The sequence below is a fragment of the Manacus vitellinus genome, unplaced genomic scaffold (genome assembly GCF_001715985.3).
Source record: "Manacus vitellinus isolate BGI_N305 unplaced genomic scaffold, ASM171598v3 scaffold_118_pilon, whole genome shotgun sequence".
Taxonomy (NCBI): domain Eukaryota; kingdom Metazoa; phylum Chordata; class Aves; order Passeriformes; family Pipridae; genus Manacus; species Manacus vitellinus.
In genome coordinates, this window is record NW_021938885.1 from 324,044 (window position 1) to 343,344 (window position 19,301).

The following is a 19,301-nucleotide window of genomic DNA, read 5'->3' on the forward strand; positions in this document are numbered from 1 at the left end:
GCTGGATGTGGCTTGGAGCAACCTGGGCTAGTGGAAGGTGTCCCTGCCCATGGCAGGGGGTGGGACTGGATGGGCTTTAAGGTCTCTTCCAACAAAAACCATTCCAGGATTACCTGCTTTGTGCTCACCCAGAGCTGCACCCTTGGGTATCCAAGCGTAATTCCCTGTAAACAGGAAGGTGGGAGCTGCCTTGGCCCCTGCACAGCCGTTCTCTCCAGAGCCAAGGACACACAGAAGGGAAAAGCCAGAGTTCCAGCAGCATTTGGACAATGCTCTCAAGCACGTGGACTTTTGCAGTGGTCCTGTGCAGTGCCAGGAGCTGGATTCGATGATCCTTGTGGGTCCCTGACAACTGAGGATATTCCTTGATGCTGTGATCAGCAGCTCGTCCTTCCCTCTCTGTCCCTTGGCTGCAGACTAAGGCATCCAACATGTTTTCCAAGGATTTTTTTCCACCTGCTCTGCTGCAAGGCAGTGCCAGCCTGTCTGTGCCTCACTCTCCCTTCACCGGAATTTAGAAGTACCTTCCCCACCCTCCCCAAAAAGCCAACAGTGCCCTATCTGACGGGAGCAACAGATGAATGGAAAAGCCTGACTAGAGCCCATAAAATCCACTGTAGCATGGAGAGACAGGGTGAAGTGTTGACACTCTTCCAGTACAAATGTCAGGGCATCAGGTGAAACAAGAAGGAGCAAAGTCCAGAGCAGATGGAGGTTTTTTTTCTGCTGGCCAGTTCCCTCACAGCCCCAGGGCACCACTGGGCATCATGAGTTCTAGAGGGGGCTGCACACTCTCACAGGGCAGCTGTCCCTCCATCATCCTCGAACACAAATCCCCAGCTGGCTCAGGAGAGCCCCAAACAGGCAACCAGGAGTGGGTAGGAGAAGGTTTTGGACAAGACCGCTCTCACCTTCCTCCCCGGGCATCCCCTCAAGGCTGCTGGGAGAGGAAAACACAGGATGTCCCAGGGAGCCCACTGAAGCCTTCCTTTCACTGCTTTTCTTTTCAGCATGATGAAATTCTGTTGACTCCCTGGAGGGATTATCCTGTGGAGGACACGGACCCCTTCACCCCCCCGGTAAGCTCTGCTCCCTCTGCACCCACAGCGAGTTCAGCCCAGCTCAGAGAGGGGAGCAGGGCAGTGCCAGGGAAGCAGCTGCCTCAGTTTCCCCATCCCCATTCCCTTGCTCATTCCCAGTTCCCCTCTACACAGCCACAATGAAGGTCCAAACCTCTCAGAGGCTGGAGCTGGGAAGGAGAGCTCTCGGCTTTCCATTCCTAATAATTCCCTGGTGCTTTTGTGGGTAGAGTGAAGAGAAGTGGGATTTCGTTCTGGTGAGCGACATCCATGAAGTGGGCAGTGAGAAGGAGACCAAGAGGAAGAAGTTCCTGGATGAGCTGAGCAAGAAGGGGTTCACCATCAAGGTGAGGGACTGTGGGAGGAAAAGGCAGCAGAAGCTTGGCCTGGCTTGGGTACCTGCATCCCAGGAAATGAACCACTGAGCTGATCACCACATCAGTGGTGGAAAATAAACCTCTTGCTCAATCAGAGGAAAGAGACCACAGCCCCTGACACAGCCCCTGGCCCTTTCAGCTCTGCCCCTTCCCTGCCCCTCTGCTCTGTTCTAACAGCCCCTCTTTCCCCCCACTAGAAAATTGAGGACACGAAGCTATTTTATGGAGTCCGTGCCCCAGAGCAGGTCTTCCGGAAGTACCAGTGTCTTCTGGGGAACCCCGACAAGAAGCTCCAAAATGAAAATTCCCCCCAGGACATCCCAATGACCACCAGGTGGGTGCTGAGCTGACTTCCAGCATCCTACACTCACCATTCTCCACACCAGCATCCATTATCCAGCTCGGCTCTCCCCGTCTTCCCTCCATGGATTTTGGTGCACACCTTCTCCCTTCCCTGCCCTGCTTTTCCTGGGCCACACAACACAGTTCTGCACCCCAGAGCAGCCTTTAACCACAGTTTCTCTTTGTTCAGGATAAGGATCGTGCACTTCATCCTGCGGAACACGGTGACACCTGACTTGGGTAAGGGAACGGGGATCACAGGGGTGGTGCTCAGCCTGGATCTACAGGAAAACTCGTGCCCTGTGGTGGGCACAGGCCATCCAAGGGAGGATGTAAACAGGGGGAGAAAGCCAGGGTGCAGCTCAGACAAGTCTATTTGCTGCCACATCCAGAGGCTGGGAGATTTGGACTGCGGGAAGCAGCAGTTCCTCTGCTCCCTCTCCCCAAATCCCTAACCCTCTCCCTTCTGCTCTGCTCCCAGAGAAGCTGCAGGGCCTGATGAAGAAAAACGTGTTTGAGGCAGCGTTTCCCCTGCATGAGGTGAGGCTGAGCACATGGGTGTCTGGGAGGAAAATCCAGGACAGGTGGAGGAGCAAGACAGGGTGGGAGAGACCTGTGGGTAACCGGGGCTGCCCCAGGAGCTCGCTGGGTGAAGGGCACGGCAAAGCTCCCGGCAGCAGCCTCGGAGCCGGGCAGGGAATTGAGGGTGCACTGGTATTCCTGTATCCAACCGACTTCTCTGCTCTCCAGAAGGAAGCTGTAAGGGAATTCTCCAGGGACAATTGGGCTCGCTGGAGAGGTGTATTTAACCAGCAGCCAATTGAAAAGATCAGGTAACACGGGCAGAAGGGGCAGAGCTTTTTAACCAAGAGGTCCCACCTGAGACCCAGAGAGCCTGATAACCTTGGCCAGGCTCCTGCCTCGCCTTTGAAATCATTGCTTTGAACCTTAAAATCATACCTTTGAACAAGCACTGGGCTGCTCCTGAATCTCCCAAAGCTCTTAGCCTGAGGGTTATCCCTGCGGCTCCCAGCTCCATCTGCTGATCCTGCAGCACGAAACAACCCCCATGTCTGTGGGGGTTTTAATTAACCCAGTTGGTTTTCAACCACATTCAGAAGGCAGGAGAGGTGGGAATGGAGCATTAGTGCATCAACCCAGCCTGAGGCTGACCTCAGGGCAGTAAAGGCAATGAGGGGCTCCCACAACCACATTAAACCCCAAAGAAGAGCACAGCTCTTATTTTTGAAAACTAACCCCACGGGCAGGAGGGAAAAAAGAACGTGTTGCTTCATAAACCTGTCAAGGGGAGATCTTAAAATGGAGGTGCTCTCACCTTCCTTAAACATTTTACATGTCTAGAAGTGGTGCTGGAGACTGTGCACAAGCTTATTTCTAAGGTCAATGTGTCGTGACTTGTTGCTATCACACAAGGATTAAAGGGCAGAGTATTAAATTGGGGGTGGTGGTATGGGGAGGTGTTGAGGTTTTTGTTTAAATAAAGGGCAGGGAGCACATCACCACCTCTGACTGCTGGTAGGAAGTTAATTCCCCTGGAATACAGGAGGGGAGGCCGGTCCCTCAGTCAGTAGGTACCATGATTTCTTACCCACACGTCCAACCCTCTTCCTACACCATAAAAACCAAAGTGCTGCCACCATGGGACATGGAAGCACTGCAGGGAGGTGGCTGAGCCCAGGAGGAGGATTTGCTCTGGTCTGAGAAAGCTTGCACCCCACAGCCCTCCAATCCTCTTCAGGCCCAGTGTTTCTAAAACTGGAACCTTTCCTTTCTCAGCCTTTCCCTCCATTCTCAGCATGAGGCCTATTTGACACCACAGAGACATAAAATAGCTGCTCTGCCCACCTGGATTGACTCTCCCCATCCCAAAGCCCCCAGACACTCAGACTCCCTGCCCCTCCCGGACCCAAAATCCCTCGGGGGGTTGAAGAGCATTTCTAAGTGACCCCCAGCCACCTGATCTCCTGTCTGTCTGCAAACCCCATCTCCCCTTTCCTCCCAGGGGCTATTTTGGTGAGAAGGTGGCCTTATACTTCGCCTGGCTGGGCTGGTACACCTACCTGCTGGGTTTTGCTGCGCTGGCTGGGGTGCTGACCTTCGTGACGGGGATTACTCTCTTCAGTTCCAGCCAGGTGAGGTAAGGCACTTGGGAATGCCAGACACACATCCCATTGACTGTGCTCTGTAGGGAGCCCTGAGCCACCATTATCCCCCTTTGCTTCCCTCCTGCTTTCCCTGCAGCAGGGAGATCTGTGAGGCCAACACCACCATCATGTGCCCGCTCTGTGACAAGAAGTGCCCCTACTGGGTCCTCTCTGACACCTGCACCTACGCCAAGGTAGGGAACCCCCTTCCCAAAGGCAGCCTCGAGGTGAGGGATGGGGAAACACTCCCGGCTTGTGCTGCTCCCACAGTGCTGGAAAGAAAACCCCTCCCAGATCACACTTTCCACCTTCACCGAGGGTGATTTTACCAGTAGCAAGCCCCAGTGTCCATCACCTTCCTGCATTTTGCCCTCCTGCAGCACCTATACCTGTCTCAGGGGAGACCAGGGTGACAAGAGGGTGGCTGAGCACGCCCCAGGGTGCCTCCCTGCCCCAACACACTCTTCCTTCATCTCCTCCAGGTCACTCACATGATTGACAACGAGGCCACGGTCCTTTTTGCCATGTTCATGGCCCTCTGGGGTAGGTGCCAGTGTCTGGGTGCCCAGCACACACGGGTTGGGAGAGGGAGCAGATGGTGGAAAGTGGGGGGACAACACAGCTTCACCATTCAGGATGGCTTTTAGCCCTTATCTCCTCCCCTTTCAGACACAGCAAGAGACAAAATCACCCTGGTGATATCTTCCAGCTCCCCAAACACTCCTTACCTGTCCTACCTGAAGCTTCCACTCAGCACAACCTCCCCCAAAGCACCCAGCAGCCTCTGGGTGGACCTTTTTTATCAGCTGCCTGTTAAGTGGCCACAGCTGCAGGAAGGAGGGACCTCCAGAGCCCTCCTCAGCCTTTCCAAATCACTTCACTGCCTCTTATTTGCTGTGGGATGATGGGATCCCATCATCACCTTAGCTGCACACTCATTTGGCTTTACCACAGCCCCCTCAGTTACCAACCACCTCAAGTGTGAGCTGGGTGCCCACAGGTCCTGTGTGTAGCCATGGGCTGGGTTACACAGGGTCAGTCAGGAGGATCAGTCCAGATTAACAGGAGGGAAGTGGATTTGCAGGGGTGTAGCCGTGCCAGGGTGCAGTGCAGGACACCCATTCCACCTGAAAAGTGCATTTTTCATCAGTCTCAAATAACCTGTCTAGCTGGTGCCACGTGAACATGCCCAGCACAGCATGACAGCCCTGGGGCTCACTCTGGCTTACCCCAAATTCCCTATGGACACCAGAGCTGGCCTGACTGTCAGTGAAGGCTCACCTGCACCATCCCCATCCCCTCACTACTCCATGCTCAGGGTCCTGCCAGCTCACTGAGCTGTAGAGGTGACCTGTCCTTCACAGGCCAAGGGCAGTCCAGGCTGGCTGGCATCAGGTTGGATGGGACATGACTTTCTGTCTTGCTCTGTGGGACAGAGGGGTGGCTGTCAGAGCCATCCCTGAGTGTCACTGCACTCTCTCCTTCCCAACCCAGCCACTGTGTTCCTGGAGCTGTGGAAGAGGCAGAGAGCCACTGTGGTCACCAACTGGAACCTATACGGGTGGGATGAGGAAGAGGTGAGGACATCATCTTTCTTGCTCTATGCTTTCCTTCTCAGGAGTCACCTGGACATAGAAAAGACACGTCAAAGGAGTTCTTTGCCTAGTTTGAGCTCAGTCAGGCTTAGCCATGCTGTTGTGGGTTGGGTGCTTATCCCTGTCCTTCCCCAGCACTGCTTGGGGATGTATGTCCATTGACACAAGGACCCCTGGGCACCGCTCTGCTGGATCCTTTCTTTCCCATTTTTTTTTTTAGTTTTATTTTTTTATTCATTTTTAAGGAGGAGCTGGCTATGGAACTGATCAATAATTTACAGCATGAACCTCGGAAGTACCAGCACTCCTACTTCCGCAGCACCATCATCCTCCTCTTGGTTCTGCTGATGGTACGTGACAGGTGACCACGGGAAGAAGGTCTGGTTTAAGGGAGAGTGAGCTTCCTCCTTCCCTCCCTGCTCTGGAGCATCTCAGAGCATCCTCTTGCTGCAGCAAAAGCAGAGACCAGGTTTTTAGGGCCAGTCTGTGCCCATTACAAGGATCCAGGGGCTCCCTCATGTTCACACCTTGCTGTGCTGATGGCTGGGGCTCTGTACCCTTTGGGGGGACCCGGGCTGAAGGCTCTGCTCTGGCAGCAAAGATCAAGGCAGTGACCCAGAGGGCAGGAAGAGGCAAATCTCAATGTCCTCGTGCCCCTCTGTGTGCCAGTGGAGAGTCCAGATGGAGATGTAGAATCGTGGAACCATAGAATGTTAAGGGTTGGAAGGGACCTTAAAGACCACCCAATCCCAAACCCCCCTGCCCTGCACAGAGACACTTCTCACTAAATCAGGTTTCTCATATCCTTATCCAACCCAGTCTTGGACGCCGCCAGGGTTGGAGCATCCACAGCCTCCTTGGGCAACCTGTTCCAGGGCCTCACCACCCCCACAGGGAAGGATTTCTTCCTAACATCCAGCCCAAATTTCCCCTCTTTCAGCCTGTACCCATCACCCCTTGCCCTACCCCCAACACCCACCTCACGAGCCTCCCGCCCTTAACTGTGGGGCGTGGGTTTGCCCTCGAGGCCACACCCAGATCCATGGTGGCCCACGTGCCCTTTCATGCCCTTCTCCGGCCTTCCCTCCCCCGCAGATCCTGGTGCTGATCGGCATCGCCCACGCGCTCGTCATCTACCGGGTGATCGCCACGGCGCTCTTCGCCCAGAGCGGCCTGGGGCTGCTGCGGGAGCAGGCCGACACCATGGCCGTCATGACGGGGGCCGTGCTGCACTACCTCACCATCGTCATCATGACCAAGGTGCCGAGCGAGGCAGGGGAGCCCTGGGGGTCTCCTCCCGGCCTCACCGCCCCGCTCATGTTATCCCTCTCTCTCTCTCCCGCAGATCAACAGGCGCGTGGCCCTCTTCCTCTGCAAGCTGGGTAAGGGAAACCGGGGGCGTCTCCCGCCGGCACGCCCCGCTCCTGCAGCGCCCGGTGGGACCTGCAGCACAGCACAGCTCCCCTGCCATTCCCAAATGCACCCAGGCTCCCATCCCCTCCCCATCCTCCGCCATCACAAGGCATCCCCCCGGAAGCTCGAGCCGGGCAGGTCCCCGTGGGAGGCCAGCAGCCTCCCCAACACACACCCATCCGTGGCCCACGTGCTCCCAGCTCGGCTGCTCCACATTTTGCTTTGTAGGGACCTTCACCCTACAGGGCTGTGACCCAGCACAAGCAGGAGGGCAACACAGCTGCAGGGGAGCTCACAACGTGGATTTCCTCCCAGCATAGATTTCCTCCCAGCTGAAAGGCCCTTTCTCCCCAGGCTCGTGGTTCTGAGGGACCCCCCTGCTTGGCTGGGCTCCCTTCCACCAGAGGGCTCAGGTGGAGGGCAGGGATACCTTTCCAACCTTCACAGAGCTGCTGTAGCACCTGAGGGGGAGCAAGGCAAGGTCCCACTGCTCTGTGACCAAGCCCCCGGGCCTTGCTCCCTTTCCTAGAGAAACCACGGAGCTTCTCCCAGCGGGAGAAAAACTTCACCATGAAGATTTTCACCTTTCAGTTCTTCACAAACTTCTCCTCGCTCATCTACATTGCCTTCTTCCTGGGACGGTGAGTGGTGGCTGGGGGGGAGCAGAGGGCAGACGGGGCTTGGGGTGCATGTCCCCAACCCTCCCCAGGGCTCAGGGACAGACCCACCCCCCTGCCCTCCCTGCCAGGCACAGGGACCCCATTTGGGACTCGGGGGGCCATGGCTCAAAGGGTATTGCTGTTGTTGCTTCCTCGCCCAGGATCAACGGCCGCCCAGGGCACTACGTGCGCATCGCCGGCCGGTGGAGGCTGGAGGAGGTGAGGCACTCGCCCTGAAGCTCTCTGACCCCATGAACAACTGCTCCTCTTCCTTTTCCTACTGCCACTAGAGAGGCTCTGGGAATCTCGGCTTCCTCCTCTAGCAAAGGGCCCCTTGGGCCTGCCCACTCCGCTTGCAGGGCACGACCCTTCTCCTCTCCTCCCTTCCAGTGCCACCCCAGTGGATGCATCACTGACCTCTTCATCCAGATGGCCATCATCATGCTGCTCAAGCAGACCATCAGCAACGTGATGGAGTATCTCATCCCGTAAGCTTCCCTTGCTGAAGCTCCTGCACAGCCAGGACACTGACCCAGCTCTCGCAGAGAGGAACCCTGGTCTTTGGGCCAGGGTGTCCTCTGTTCCCTTCCTCCAGGCGTGTCCCAGCAGCAGTCCAGCCCTGCTGCCCTCTGCAGCAGCCACGCAAATCCCTCTGTTTTGCAGCTGGATAAGCCACAAGCTACGCAAGAAGCAGAAGAGCCCCAAGAAGAGGAGCATATTTCTGGGAGAGGAGGAGGAGGCTGAGGACCCCTGCAAAAGGCAGTGGCTGAAGAACTATAAGCTCAACGAGGTCAACGTCTTCAGCTTGTTCGATGAGTTCTTGGAGATGAGTACGTAGGGCAGGGGGGTGGGTGAGGAGGGTGCTGGGGCAGAGCCACGTGTGCCCCTTTGGCTGGAGAGTGCTGGATGCTGGGGAAGGGATTCCTGTAGGGAAGGGAGAGCCCTGAGCCCCACCTCCACGCTCAGCCCCACTCTGAGTGCTCTGGTACACCAAGGAGATTATTCCCAAAACAGAGGGAGCAGGCAACTGTGCTGGCCTCTGACCTTCCTCTCCTCCCAGGGTGATGGCTGTAACCCCAGCGTGGTCCCTCAACCAGTGCCCTGCAGGTCCCCACAGATCCCCCCTCTGACAGCCCCATGAGAGCTAGGGGTCCCCAGTAGGGGTGTGGGGTCCCCAAGGCACGCCTATCTCCCACTTCCACCCCTGCAAAGCCCCTCTCATGCAAGCCACAGAGCAGGACTAACCCAGACAGCGTTCTGGAGCCTGGGGGACATCTGCTCTGCAGTGGCTTCACGCCAGCACGCGGTGTCTCCCCCTCTGCAGTGATCCAGTACAGCTTCACCACCATCTTTGTCGCTGCCTTCCCCCTGGCCCCGCTCCTGGCGTTCTTCAACAACATGTTCGAGATCCACCTGGACGCCATCAAGATGGTGCGGCTGCACCGGCGCATGGTGCCCAGGAGGGCCAATGACATCGGTGAGAGGGGCTCCACAGGCGCCCTCCTGCCAGCACAGCTGCCTGGGCCAGCAGTGCCGGGGCTTAGCCCCTTCCCCAGGAGCCCCTGAGCATCCCATGGAAGTGGGAGAGCACGGGGACAGCTGTGGGTCGGGAAAGGAGAAGCCGTTTCAGACCCTGAAGAGGCTGAGGGGCAGTTTGGACTGGCCATGCCAAACCTGTCTCTGAGATGGAGCTGGGTGGGGCTGCAACCTGCCAGTGGGGTGGCAGAGGGGCCTCACCAGGTGCTGTTCTCCTGCAGGGATCTGGCTGCAGGTCCTGGAGGCCATCGGCATCCTGGCTGTCATCGGGAACGGGCTGGTGATTGCCATCACCTCCGACTTCATCCCCATGCAGGTCTACAAGTACATGTACAGCCCCTGCGTGGGGGAGAACCGCACTGACGTGGAGTGAGTTCAGTCCCTGAGCAGAGCCCACCTGCCTCAGTGCCACCGCTGCAGGAGCACGAGGAAGCTGAGCTGTCCCCCAGAGTGGGGTGGGGGGAAAGGGGAGCAGGGCAGGGTTTCCAGTGGCATCACCTTCAGCATCCCAGCTGGCCTCCCCCTCGCATCATCCCCATGGTGGGTAAACTGGTGCCCTTATGGAAAGGGCACCGTGTAACACGGGAGAGCTGCAGGACTGCCGAGGTGCTGGCTCACGCTCTCTCCTGCCCTCCCCCTGTTCCTCCAAGCCTTGGCTGACTGACCCTGTGCAGTCAAACTAGACAGAAGCCTCAGAGACCTCCATTTCCCCCAGGCTGTGTGAAAATGGGGAGGGAGGGAGGGAGGGAGGGGAAAGAGAGGCCCAGGTGGGTGCTGGCTCCCCCAAAATGGGAGGTTACAGTGCTTAACCACACTACGAGTCACCTGAGAATCCACACACCGGGGAAACCTTAGAAATGAAAGCTGCAGACAGATGGGTTTTGTTGCCATCTGGGGACCTCTGAGTCCCCCAGAAGGGACAAGAGCTGCTTGGCTTAGGGCCTCCCACAGCCCCCCAAAATGGCCACAAACCCAGTCCTTCCCCACAGCTGCTCCACGGGGTACATCAACCACAGCCTCTCCATCTTCCACATCCGGGATTTCGAGCCCGACATTGGTATGCCTGAGATGCTGCCAAACTTTGACAGGGACGAGATCAAGGAGTGCAGGTAAGAGCAGCCCCACCACCACCACCACCTTGCCCCTCACTGTTACATCCAGCCTGCAGCCAGGGGATGGGGGGGGTGACAGAGCTGGAGGGAGCTGGAGGAAGCTGCTGGGGCTCCTCTCGGACCCCCATGGAGGGAGCCAAGGCAGGGTGTGACACCTGGCATGGAGGAGCCCAGGCTGGCACCGACAGGGCTGTGCTGCAGGTACCGGGATTACCGGAACGCCGACGACTACTCCTACACCATGCAGTTCTGGCACGTCTTGGCAGCCCGGCTTGCCTTCCTCATCATCTTCGAGGTGAGCGCCCAAGAGGGCAGGAGAGGGCTGGGGCAGGGGGAAGGGACTGGGTCCAGGCCCCTTGCCCAGGCTGGGAGCCCCTGACTGCCTTTGCTCCCTGCAGCACGTGGCTCTGTGTGTCAAGCTGATCGCAGCCTGGTACATCCCCGACGTCCCCCAGAAGGTCAAGAATGATCTTCTGTACAGCAAACACAATGACCTGCGTAAAGAACTGAGGTGGGTGATGCCCCAGAAGGTGCCAGGGGTTTGGAGATGGTCCACCCTGTAGCAGGAGACCTACAGGGCTGCAGGATCTGTCCATTCCAGAGCCCCTTTTCCTTTGAAAGAAGAAAAGCTCCAAGTTAAAATAAGGAGTGATTTTGCCCAACTTTTCCATCTAAACTTTGTTTAATGTAAAAGGATTAAGTATTTTGGCAGGAAACTGAACAAAGGCAAACAAGAGCCCCAGGCTGGGCCACCCTGGTGCTGCTGTCTCCCACAGACTGAGCTGCACTCTTGAGAGGTCTCAGTCCCTTCATGGCCACCCTGTCCCAACTGCCACCCATAATCCTATTGGGAGCAGAGGGTGGGGTTCGGGAAGCACCACACTGCCACAGTTCAGCTTTCCAGCTCTGCCTTCCCCTCGACTGCGGGGTTTCCCACAAACAGGGGTTTCCCACAAACAGCCTGTCATTTTTCCTCCCGTTATTTTTGGCAAAAGGCCCTGTTCCCACTCGGAGTGTTTTTCCACACCTCCCAGCTCAGACAGTTCCCATTCACCAACGCTCCTCTCCTCTCTCCCCAGCACGATGGAGTACTCCACCGAGGTGTAGCCACCGCTCACCCAGGAGAAGGAGAACATGGACCTGAGCCCCCTCCCCAGCCTGGCAGTGCCAGGGGTGCTGGATGAACCCCCTGGCACAGTGCCACGTGTGACTGAGCTGGACTTGAACTGGGAAGTGATGCCCAGACAGTGGCTTTGCAGGAGCAGGATGCTTTCCGACTTGGAAAGGAAGGACGCTGTGGCAGAGCTGGGATGTGCCTCCCCTGCACACGGAGTAGCTGGGACAGAGCTGTGGCACTGGGGACAAACCTGGGGGCAGCACCTGGCTGGGCTGCAGGAGGTGACCTAAGTCCTCCTCACTCACTGCCTTAAGCACAGGAAACACCAGTTACCTCATTCCAGGTTCCCTCTCCAGGCCTTTTTTTGCACTTTGGCCTCTTTTTCCACTGCCTTCCGTGACCTCCCCATTCCACACTGCTGGGGAACATGAGTCCTTCTTTCACTGCAGTCCTCCCCGGCATGATTCCCACGTGGCTGCAGCTCTGACCTGCTGTTTCCTTGGAAAAAATGCTGTTGTTATCCTGACTGAGTTTAGTTCCAGGCTCATCTGAGTCCTGACAGTTGTGCCTGGCTCAACTACCACCAGTAAACAGTAAATAAACACAACCCACACGCGGATACACAGACTTTCACCTGCTGCCTGGTGTTGCTCCTGCCTTCCTCCTCTGCCATCCCCAACACCCAAAGAAACTGTGCCCCAAAACCTTTCCTTGTCTCACTGGGGACAATCACAACAGGTGGGAGCTGCAGTGCCCATGGTGAGGGCTGAGTGTGGGTGCTGGCTGGTGGGACACCAGATCTTGGTACTTGGGCTGTGCACGGTAGGAAAAACAGCCCGGTAAGTGTGCCAGAATAATGGAAATACCTGGGAAAACTGGGGGGAAAAATCAGCAAACCTGAAATGGCAGGGCTAGAAATGGTTATCCCACCTCTTCCCTTAGTGCTGGCTGGGCCTCCCCTTCTCTGACTGCTGCAGAGAGAAGGGGTTTGTCTCCAGCGGGAGTGGGATCCCACCCCAGGGCTGGGTGGGTGCCACAGCTCCAGGGGGGCAGATGAGTGATCCAGAGGCAGAGCTGGGGAGCTCTTACCTACCACAGGGATAACTCTGACGGACAAAAAACTTCTTATCAGCTCCCTATTTGCTCCCAAACCTCCTCACACCCTTGCCATCCCCAGGACCTGGGCGTGTTCCATGTGATCCTTTACTATCCCACAAATCCAACAGGTGGATTTCACAGCCAGTGCATCACAGTGTCTGTGACATGTTCAGCAGTGCAGCCCCCCCAGAAAGGGCTGCTCCATCAGCTGCTGCCCCAAACACACACAGCCAACAGCTGTGGGGCACAGGAGCAGGGGATTCTTCCTAGAGCTCCAGTGGGGTTCCCTCTGTTCCTTTTGCCCCTACAACAAGCCAACAGCACCAGCATTTTACATCATAACCAATGAGGAGTCAGAGCCGGGGTGTTTTTCCATGTGAACAGGCTCACAGACCTCCCTATGACCCATACCTGTCTATTCTGTATATATATATATATATATATATATAAACACCTGCACACACACATTCACACTCAGGGCCCTTTGCTTCCCTTTTTGGCCCCAAAGCACATGCCAGTCGACGCTTTTGCTGCTCAGCAGTTCACACTGGTGTTTCTCCAGAGGCTGGTGGTGCTGCCACTGTGACCAACCTGCACCTGGGGTGTGCTGAGGCTCTAATCACCTCCTTGCTAATTAGTTCAGGTGATACCTGCTGTCCACAAGCGGCCACGGCCAGATCCAGCTCCCCACAGGCAGTGCCAACTGGAGCAGCCACCTCCAGCACTGGCTCCAACCAGCAAAGAGGCTCTAAAGTCACAGAGAGAAGGAAGCAGAGAAAACAGGAGACCCCACAATGCCCACGGGCACAGCCAACAGCCTCGCCCAGCTCCCCCCACCAGTGACTCACCTCCACAGAGCCAGAGAGTGCCGAGTTTTCCAGTGCTCAGCACTCCAAGACCCCAAAGTGCAGTCCCCAGCTCCAACCCATCCCCTGGAACACCCCCCCAACATCCTCCCTGCCCGGTGGTGGGGGGAAATGGGGCAGGTTTCATCTTGCCCTGACACCTCAGTGGGTTTTTCCAGCCACGGAAAAACATGGGGTTCCACCGCGGCCCCCAAGCCTTGTGCCACCTGCGTGTGCCTGGCAGGCTGGCTGGGTTGTTGCCCCCCTCTTCTATTCTCCTTTATTCTCTCTCTTCCCTTCACCTGAGGCCAGAGTCGCTGGATTTTTTTTTCCCTGCAGGTTCAGGTGGAGGTGGAGCAGCGGGAGGGAGGGACGGCCAACCCTTCCCACAGGCCTGGAGCCCAGGGATTGGGGCGGCGGCAGCACCCGGCTGAGGGCAGGGGCTGAACCAGGAGGAGAATTAGATAAATTATTAAAACAAAAGAAAAAGAGAAAACCCAAGCACTGATCTGGCCGGTCTGGTTGGCTTGAGCAGGAGGGGACAGGCAGGAAGCTTGAGGCCGAGGAAACTCTAAAGGTAAATGCAGCTCTGTTCCACTTCCCTTTCCACGCCAATGCTGCCTCGGACAGGGTCAGCAGGGTTTCAGCCTCGCCCCACGCCCTTGGGTTCTCCTTCACTCTCCTCTGGTTTTTCTCTGGCTCTCTATCCCGATTTCTGCTGCCCCACAACCCCCTGGCCACTGTGCCTCCCTGCCCGCCTCGCTTTCCCCATGGCTGAGCTCCAGGGAATGCTGCTCCCCAGCCAGCACCCCCTGCCCCATGGCATCCACCATCTGGGGTGTCCCCAACCCCAAGATGCGGGAAATGGGAGCTGCAGCTGCCCGTTAGCAGGTGCTCCTCCCTCCCTTGCACTCAGCAGCCCTGGCACCCACTCCCCTGTGGGCATCCAGCACTGTGTCACGAGCAGGGGGGGCTTTGGGACCTCCCCACACTCCCTGACCAGGCTGAAGCTTGTTGGGGCTTCCTCATTCCAACCAGCTAAGGGAAATGATTTAGGAGTGACCCATCCAGGCTGGAGTGAGCAGAGCTGGAGCATCCTGCCAGGCAGAGACAGCCCCATACCACCCTGGTGATCATCTCCCATCCTTTCTGCATGTGAAATCCAGGTGGGCTGGCTCTCCTCCACCCCTTGCTCTTCCTTCCCTGGCCATGGAGAAGCCCAGTTAATCCTTTAGGTACAAATCATTTTGCTGCTGCTCAAGCTGGACGCGTAACGCGCGTCCCTCGCGTACCTTGACCCCCTGTTTTACCCCGGGCTGGTACTGGGCTGTGCCAGAGGGGAGCACACCGTGCCCCCATCCCTGCTCTGAGCTGAGCTGCACCACAGACCACCCCCTTCCCCTTCCACACCAGCAGACACAGCTTCTCCAGGCTGAGCCCAGCCCTGCTGCCACCCAAAATCAGGGTGCAGCCGAGAGTGCCAAAGCTCCAGGGAGAAGAGGCAGCTGGGAGAGGCTTTCCCCCCTCCTGACCCCCAGAGTTAGGCCGGGTGTTTACGATGGAAACACCAGCACCGTGATGTCCTTGAGACTCCCACCTCAGCCCTGGCACCCCCATCACCCACACCAGGGCTCCGTGGGTGTTTGGGGATGGCAGAGCCCGACCTTGCCAGGCTCTGCTCTGCCACCTGCTCCCGGTATCTGCCTCTTCCCACGGGGCCACGGTAGTGCCACCGCTGCCTATTGTGTGAGGGGGGGTCTCCGTGTGCCATCCCTGTGCTCCCCACTTTTGCCTGGCATGTCGTGCAGCTGTGCCAATCCCTGGCCACAGCCATGGGGTAGCAATGGGACACGCCAGGAACACGGCACCTGCTGGAGGAGCTCTCCTGCGTTTCCATAAACAAACTGTCCCGCTGTTAATTAGCGAGTTCAAGGGCATGTCAGGCTGGAGGCAGCTCTGCAGCTCATGGCGGGCTTGGCAAGCAGAGGAGTCCTGCTGAGCCCTCCCAAGGCAGGGATTCCTGGGAAGGTGCTGCACACCCTCTGGCTGAGCTCGCTTCCCCTCCCTGGTCTTGGGTCTGAGCTGAAGCCGCATTCTTAACATCCCACAGCACCCGGTTGGTCATTAATCACCTCCCACCCGTAAATCCACTGTTGGGAAAGCCAGGCTAGGAGTCGGTGCAGGGAGGGCAGGTGACACAGTGGCCACCATGCCGTGGGTGGGACTTTGGCTTTACCACAGAGCATCACCCACCACCCCCAGACCGAACTGCTGCGGGCATGGCCGGGCGCTCCCGGAGCAGGCAGCACTCACGGAGCCCTTCCTGGTCTCTCCCAGGCCCAGCCCGCCCTGTGGCAGAGGCAGGTGGACTTTGCCCCCCCGGAAGACGCTGCACACAGGGGTGCACGCAGGGCCCTTCAGGGATGCCGGCAGTGCCCGTCACCTGAGCACACCATGGCAGGTAGGTGAAATCCAAACTCTCACCTGCTCTCAGCTGGGAAGGGTCCCCGTGCAGGCACAGCTGGGGGTCCTGCTCTGGCTTCACCTCACAGGGTGGGAAAGGGTCCATCTCAGCCCCCCAAACCGGCTCAGCCTGTTGCTAACCAGCCCCGAGTGCTGCTTGCTGCCAGACCCCCACGGCAGAGCTTGTTTTTCCGGGATGGCTGTGACAGCAGGGAACTGGATCAGCTGTCCCATCCAAAGCCCCTCCCTGCTGTGCCCCCAGACCTCTGCAGTGTGCCCCCCGAGATCCTGGTCCCAGCTGCCAACGAGACGCTGGACCTGGCGCTGGGGAGCCGGGTCGTGCTGAACTGCACCGTGCGCTGGGCCGGGGCCGAGAGCTGCCGGCCCGTCCCTGCCTGGAGCAAGGATGGGCAGTGGCTGGGCAAYGGGAGCAGCCAGGACACCTCCTGGTAAGGAGCCAGCCCTGGGGACATACATCCATTCTGGGGGGGGTTGTCACCACAGAGCCCAACCCATGGTGGCCCCATTTCCCCTCAGGTCTGCCCAAAACACCTCAGATCAGCTCCTGGCCACCGTCCTGCACCTCAACCTCACCCACGATGACGACTTTGGGGTGTTTGCCTGCTGGCTCAGCAATGCCACAGCCACCTTCACCCTGCAGCGAGCGGGTAGGGACAGGCTGGGGACAGGGAGGGGACACCCCCATGGAGAGCCCGCATGCCATGGGGGATTGATGCGGGTAATAGGGGCACTGCTGCCTCTCCCGGGGTGCAAATCTTCACCAAACCCAGAAAACCCAGGCCAGGGCCACCGGCCACACTCACCGCGTCCTTCCCTGTCCTGGCAGAGACAGCGGGGCACGTGCCGGCGGTGCTGGCAGCCCTCCTGGTCCTGGCACTCCTGGTGCTCCTGGCTGTACTCTACGTCCGGTGCCGCCTGAACGTGCTCCTCTGGTACCGGAACCGCTACGGCGAGCTGGAGATCAACGGTGAGCCGGAGGGAACAGCTCCCCTGGGAACAGGGGGCTCACAGACCCCTCCCTGTGACACCCCGTGGCTCTCCCCAGACGGGAAGCTGTACGACGCCTACGTCTCCCACGCCACCGCCCCCGACGACCGAAAGTTCGTCCACTTCATCGTGAAGCCGCAGCTGGAGAACCGCTACGGCTACAAGCTCTTCCTGGACGAGCAGAACATCCTGCCCAACTCAGGTAGGCACCAGCCCCCCACAGGGCTGGGCAGGGTGGTCACACAGGCGCCCAGGGGCTTGAGACCCCTTTGCCCACAGAGCCATCAGCCGACCTGATCATGAATGTCAGCCGGTGCCGGCGCCTCATCGTGGTCCTCTCCGTGGCGTACCTGGAGCAGGATTGGTGCAACAGCAGCTTCAGGTAGGAGCGGAGCAGCTCCCACGGGAGAGGAGAGGGGCTGGTGGGTCCCTCACCCCTCTGCCACGTACCTGTCTCGCAGGGAAGGGCTCTGGAGGCTGCTGGAGCTTTCCAGGAAACCCATCTTCATCGTCTTCGAGAGCCAGTACCGGGAGATCACCCACCCTGCCATCACCCTGCTGAAGCAGCACCGGAGCACCGTGACCCTGCTGGTGTGGCGATCCGGCTCCATGGTGAGCTCCGAGCTGGATCCTGACCCACTGGCACTCCCCTTCCATCCCCAGCACCCCTCTTTTTGTCAGCCTCCTGTGTCAGCCTCCCTGCTGCCCTCTGGGGCTGCTCCGTGGTGAGAGCTGAGCAGGACCGATCCCAGCAGCACCCCACTTCCGTTCCCAGCTCCCCATTTTGTGTCAGCCTCCCTGCTGCCCTCTGGGGCTGCTCCCCAGGCTCCAATGCTAAAGAGCAGCTTGGGGCACTCGTCTTTTAGAGGCAATTTAAAAATGCAACCACAACAGCCCTGGATCTGGGTGCTTACCCCCAAACCCACACAGTCAGGGCCCTGTGAGGTTCCGGGGTCTCCCCAGCCCCAGCTCTCGGAGCAGAGTTTTGGCCCGTGGCTGCTCCGGCCATTTCAGGGCCAGGCTGGGAGCTGGAGCCCTGAGGAGTGTTCCAGCAGGTCGGGCAGGTTTCTCTGCCGGCGCGTGGGCACGATGCCACACTGGAGCACGGCCCTCACCTTGGCTGAGCTCCCACCACCAGGAAGAGAGAGCCGAGCCTGTGAAACCCTCCCCAGCACCGTGTGGGGCCAGGCTCGGCTTTGCCGTGGTCCCAGCGTGGCTCATCTCCCCCCTGACCCTGCAGACCCCGTCGTCAGACTTCTGGAAGGAGCTGTGCCTGGCCCTGCCACGCAAGGTGTCCTTCCAGGGGAGCGTGGGGGACCCGCAGACCCAGCTGCAGGAGGACAAGGACCCCATGCTGATCCTACACAGTAGCTACCTGGACAGCACGGGAGACCTCGACCCAGATGGGGACCTTGGCACAGGTCCGTGTCTGCTGATGTTTCTCCTGGGGGGACAGATGTGTGCTGGAGGTCACCTCTGGGCTTTGCCACCCCTTCTTGTGGCAGCAGGATGGGTCCAGCTCCTTCTCCCTGCCACCTAAATCCATCTCCCTGCTCCTGCCAGGCCTCCGAGGGCGCATCTTCGGCAGCCCCCCGGCCCCCCGCCTGGGCGCTCCCAGCACTCCGGCTGTCAGTGGGACGGAGGACGTGCAGCTCCGGGACAGCCACAGGCCCGAGATCGACGTCTCGGACCTGGGATCGCGCAACTACGGCGCCCGCACGGATTTCTACTGCCTGGTGACAGAGGATGACATCTGAGCAGAGCCACAGGCCAGAGACACGGTGTTCCCTGTCCCTGCAGGGACACCCAGACCAGGTCATGGCAGAGGAGCCCGGGCATTATGATGGGACCAGAGCCACGGTTGTGGTGGGAGAGCAGGAGCTGGCTCTGCGGTGGAAAACCGTCCCTAGGAACGCCCTGCCCACAGTACCACCCCTGGGTGCTGTGCCCCGTCCCTCGCCGTGGGCGGCAGGGACATTCTTCCTGCGTGATGGACGAGCGCTGGGATGGGCGATGCCCTCCAAGGAGCAACTGTGCCCCAGCCCCAGGGAGTGCCAGGCGGGAGTGGCGGCGGCACCTCTGTCCCACGGGAACCCCGTGGCAATAAAAGGCTGCTGCACCCAGTGGGTCTGTCCACGGCATGGACATGGGTAACACGAGGCGGGGGTTTCCCTACCACAGGCAGCAGGGTGGGCAGCTCTGTGCTGTGTCCCTCCCACACCAGTGTCCCTGTCACACTGACTCAGAGCCACACCAGGCACAGTGAGTGGGGTGGCACTGCAGGGTGAGCTCACCCCATGCTGGTTACCCCGAGGTGCTGTCCCCCCTCCCACGTGCCAGCCAAGCTCAGGGGCAGGTGGGCATCGTTCAAGGTCTTTATTTCAGGGGTACACAGGGCTCAGGGGGGTTGTACATGGAGAGCTGGGGAGGCATACACCCTGTGACCCCCAGCCGGGACCGCRCCGGGTGCTGCTCACCGAGGGGGCCACGCC

The 19,301-nt window shown here is 58.8% G+C and overlaps 2 protein-coding genes across 2 annotated transcripts in view; both read left to right on the forward strand.

The window, feature by feature from the left end:
• Nucleotides 1-11,976, forward strand: part of ANO9 (anoctamin 9) — a 19,235-nt gene extending 7,259 nt beyond the window's left edge. The window contains exons 2-24 of the mRNA XM_029965726.1: nucleotides 1,011-1,079; nucleotides 1,310-1,426; nucleotides 1,654-1,790; nucleotides 1,989-2,038; nucleotides 2,280-2,338; nucleotides 2,549-2,631; nucleotides 3,822-3,956; nucleotides 4,061-4,157; nucleotides 4,446-4,506; nucleotides 5,458-5,540; nucleotides 5,804-5,908; nucleotides 6,654-6,818; nucleotides 6,904-6,940; nucleotides 7,501-7,612; nucleotides 7,792-7,849; nucleotides 8,021-8,118; nucleotides 8,294-8,460; nucleotides 8,955-9,107; nucleotides 9,388-9,535; nucleotides 10,156-10,275; nucleotides 10,480-10,573; nucleotides 10,677-10,789; nucleotides 11,358-11,976. Coding sequence (XP_029821586.1) covers nucleotides 1,011-1,079; nucleotides 1,310-1,426; nucleotides 1,654-1,790; nucleotides 1,989-2,038; nucleotides 2,280-2,338; nucleotides 2,549-2,631; nucleotides 3,822-3,956; nucleotides 4,061-4,157; nucleotides 4,446-4,506; nucleotides 5,458-5,540; nucleotides 5,804-5,908; nucleotides 6,654-6,818; nucleotides 6,904-6,940; nucleotides 7,501-7,612; nucleotides 7,792-7,849; nucleotides 8,021-8,118; nucleotides 8,294-8,460; nucleotides 8,955-9,107; nucleotides 9,388-9,535; nucleotides 10,156-10,275; nucleotides 10,480-10,573; nucleotides 10,677-10,789; nucleotides 11,358-11,385 — 2,289 coding nt within the window. The 3' untranslated portion in view covers nucleotides 11,386-11,976. The remainder of the gene's footprint in view (nucleotides 1-1,010; nucleotides 1,080-1,309; nucleotides 1,427-1,653; nucleotides 1,791-1,988; nucleotides 2,039-2,279; nucleotides 2,339-2,548; nucleotides 2,632-3,821; nucleotides 3,957-4,060; nucleotides 4,158-4,445; nucleotides 4,507-5,457; nucleotides 5,541-5,803; nucleotides 5,909-6,653; nucleotides 6,819-6,903; nucleotides 6,941-7,500; nucleotides 7,613-7,791; nucleotides 7,850-8,020; nucleotides 8,119-8,293; nucleotides 8,461-8,954; nucleotides 9,108-9,387; nucleotides 9,536-10,155; nucleotides 10,276-10,479; nucleotides 10,574-10,676; nucleotides 10,790-11,357) is intronic.
• Nucleotides 11,977-15,792: 3,816 nt separating this feature from the next.
• Nucleotides 15,793-18,881, forward strand: SIGIRR (single Ig and TIR domain containing). The gene is made up of 9 exons (XM_029965727.1): nucleotides 15,793-15,799; nucleotides 15,953-16,250; nucleotides 16,339-16,469; nucleotides 16,649-16,789; nucleotides 16,868-17,011; nucleotides 17,089-17,191; nucleotides 17,271-17,421; nucleotides 18,050-18,230; nucleotides 18,373-18,881. The coding sequence occupies exons 1-9, from the start codon at nucleotides 15,793-15,795 to the stop codon at nucleotides 18,564-18,566; spliced, it is 1,350 nt and encodes a 449-aa protein (XP_029821587.1). The 3' UTR covers nucleotides 18,567-18,881.
• The last annotated feature ends 420 nt before the right edge of the window (nucleotides 18,882-19,301 follow it).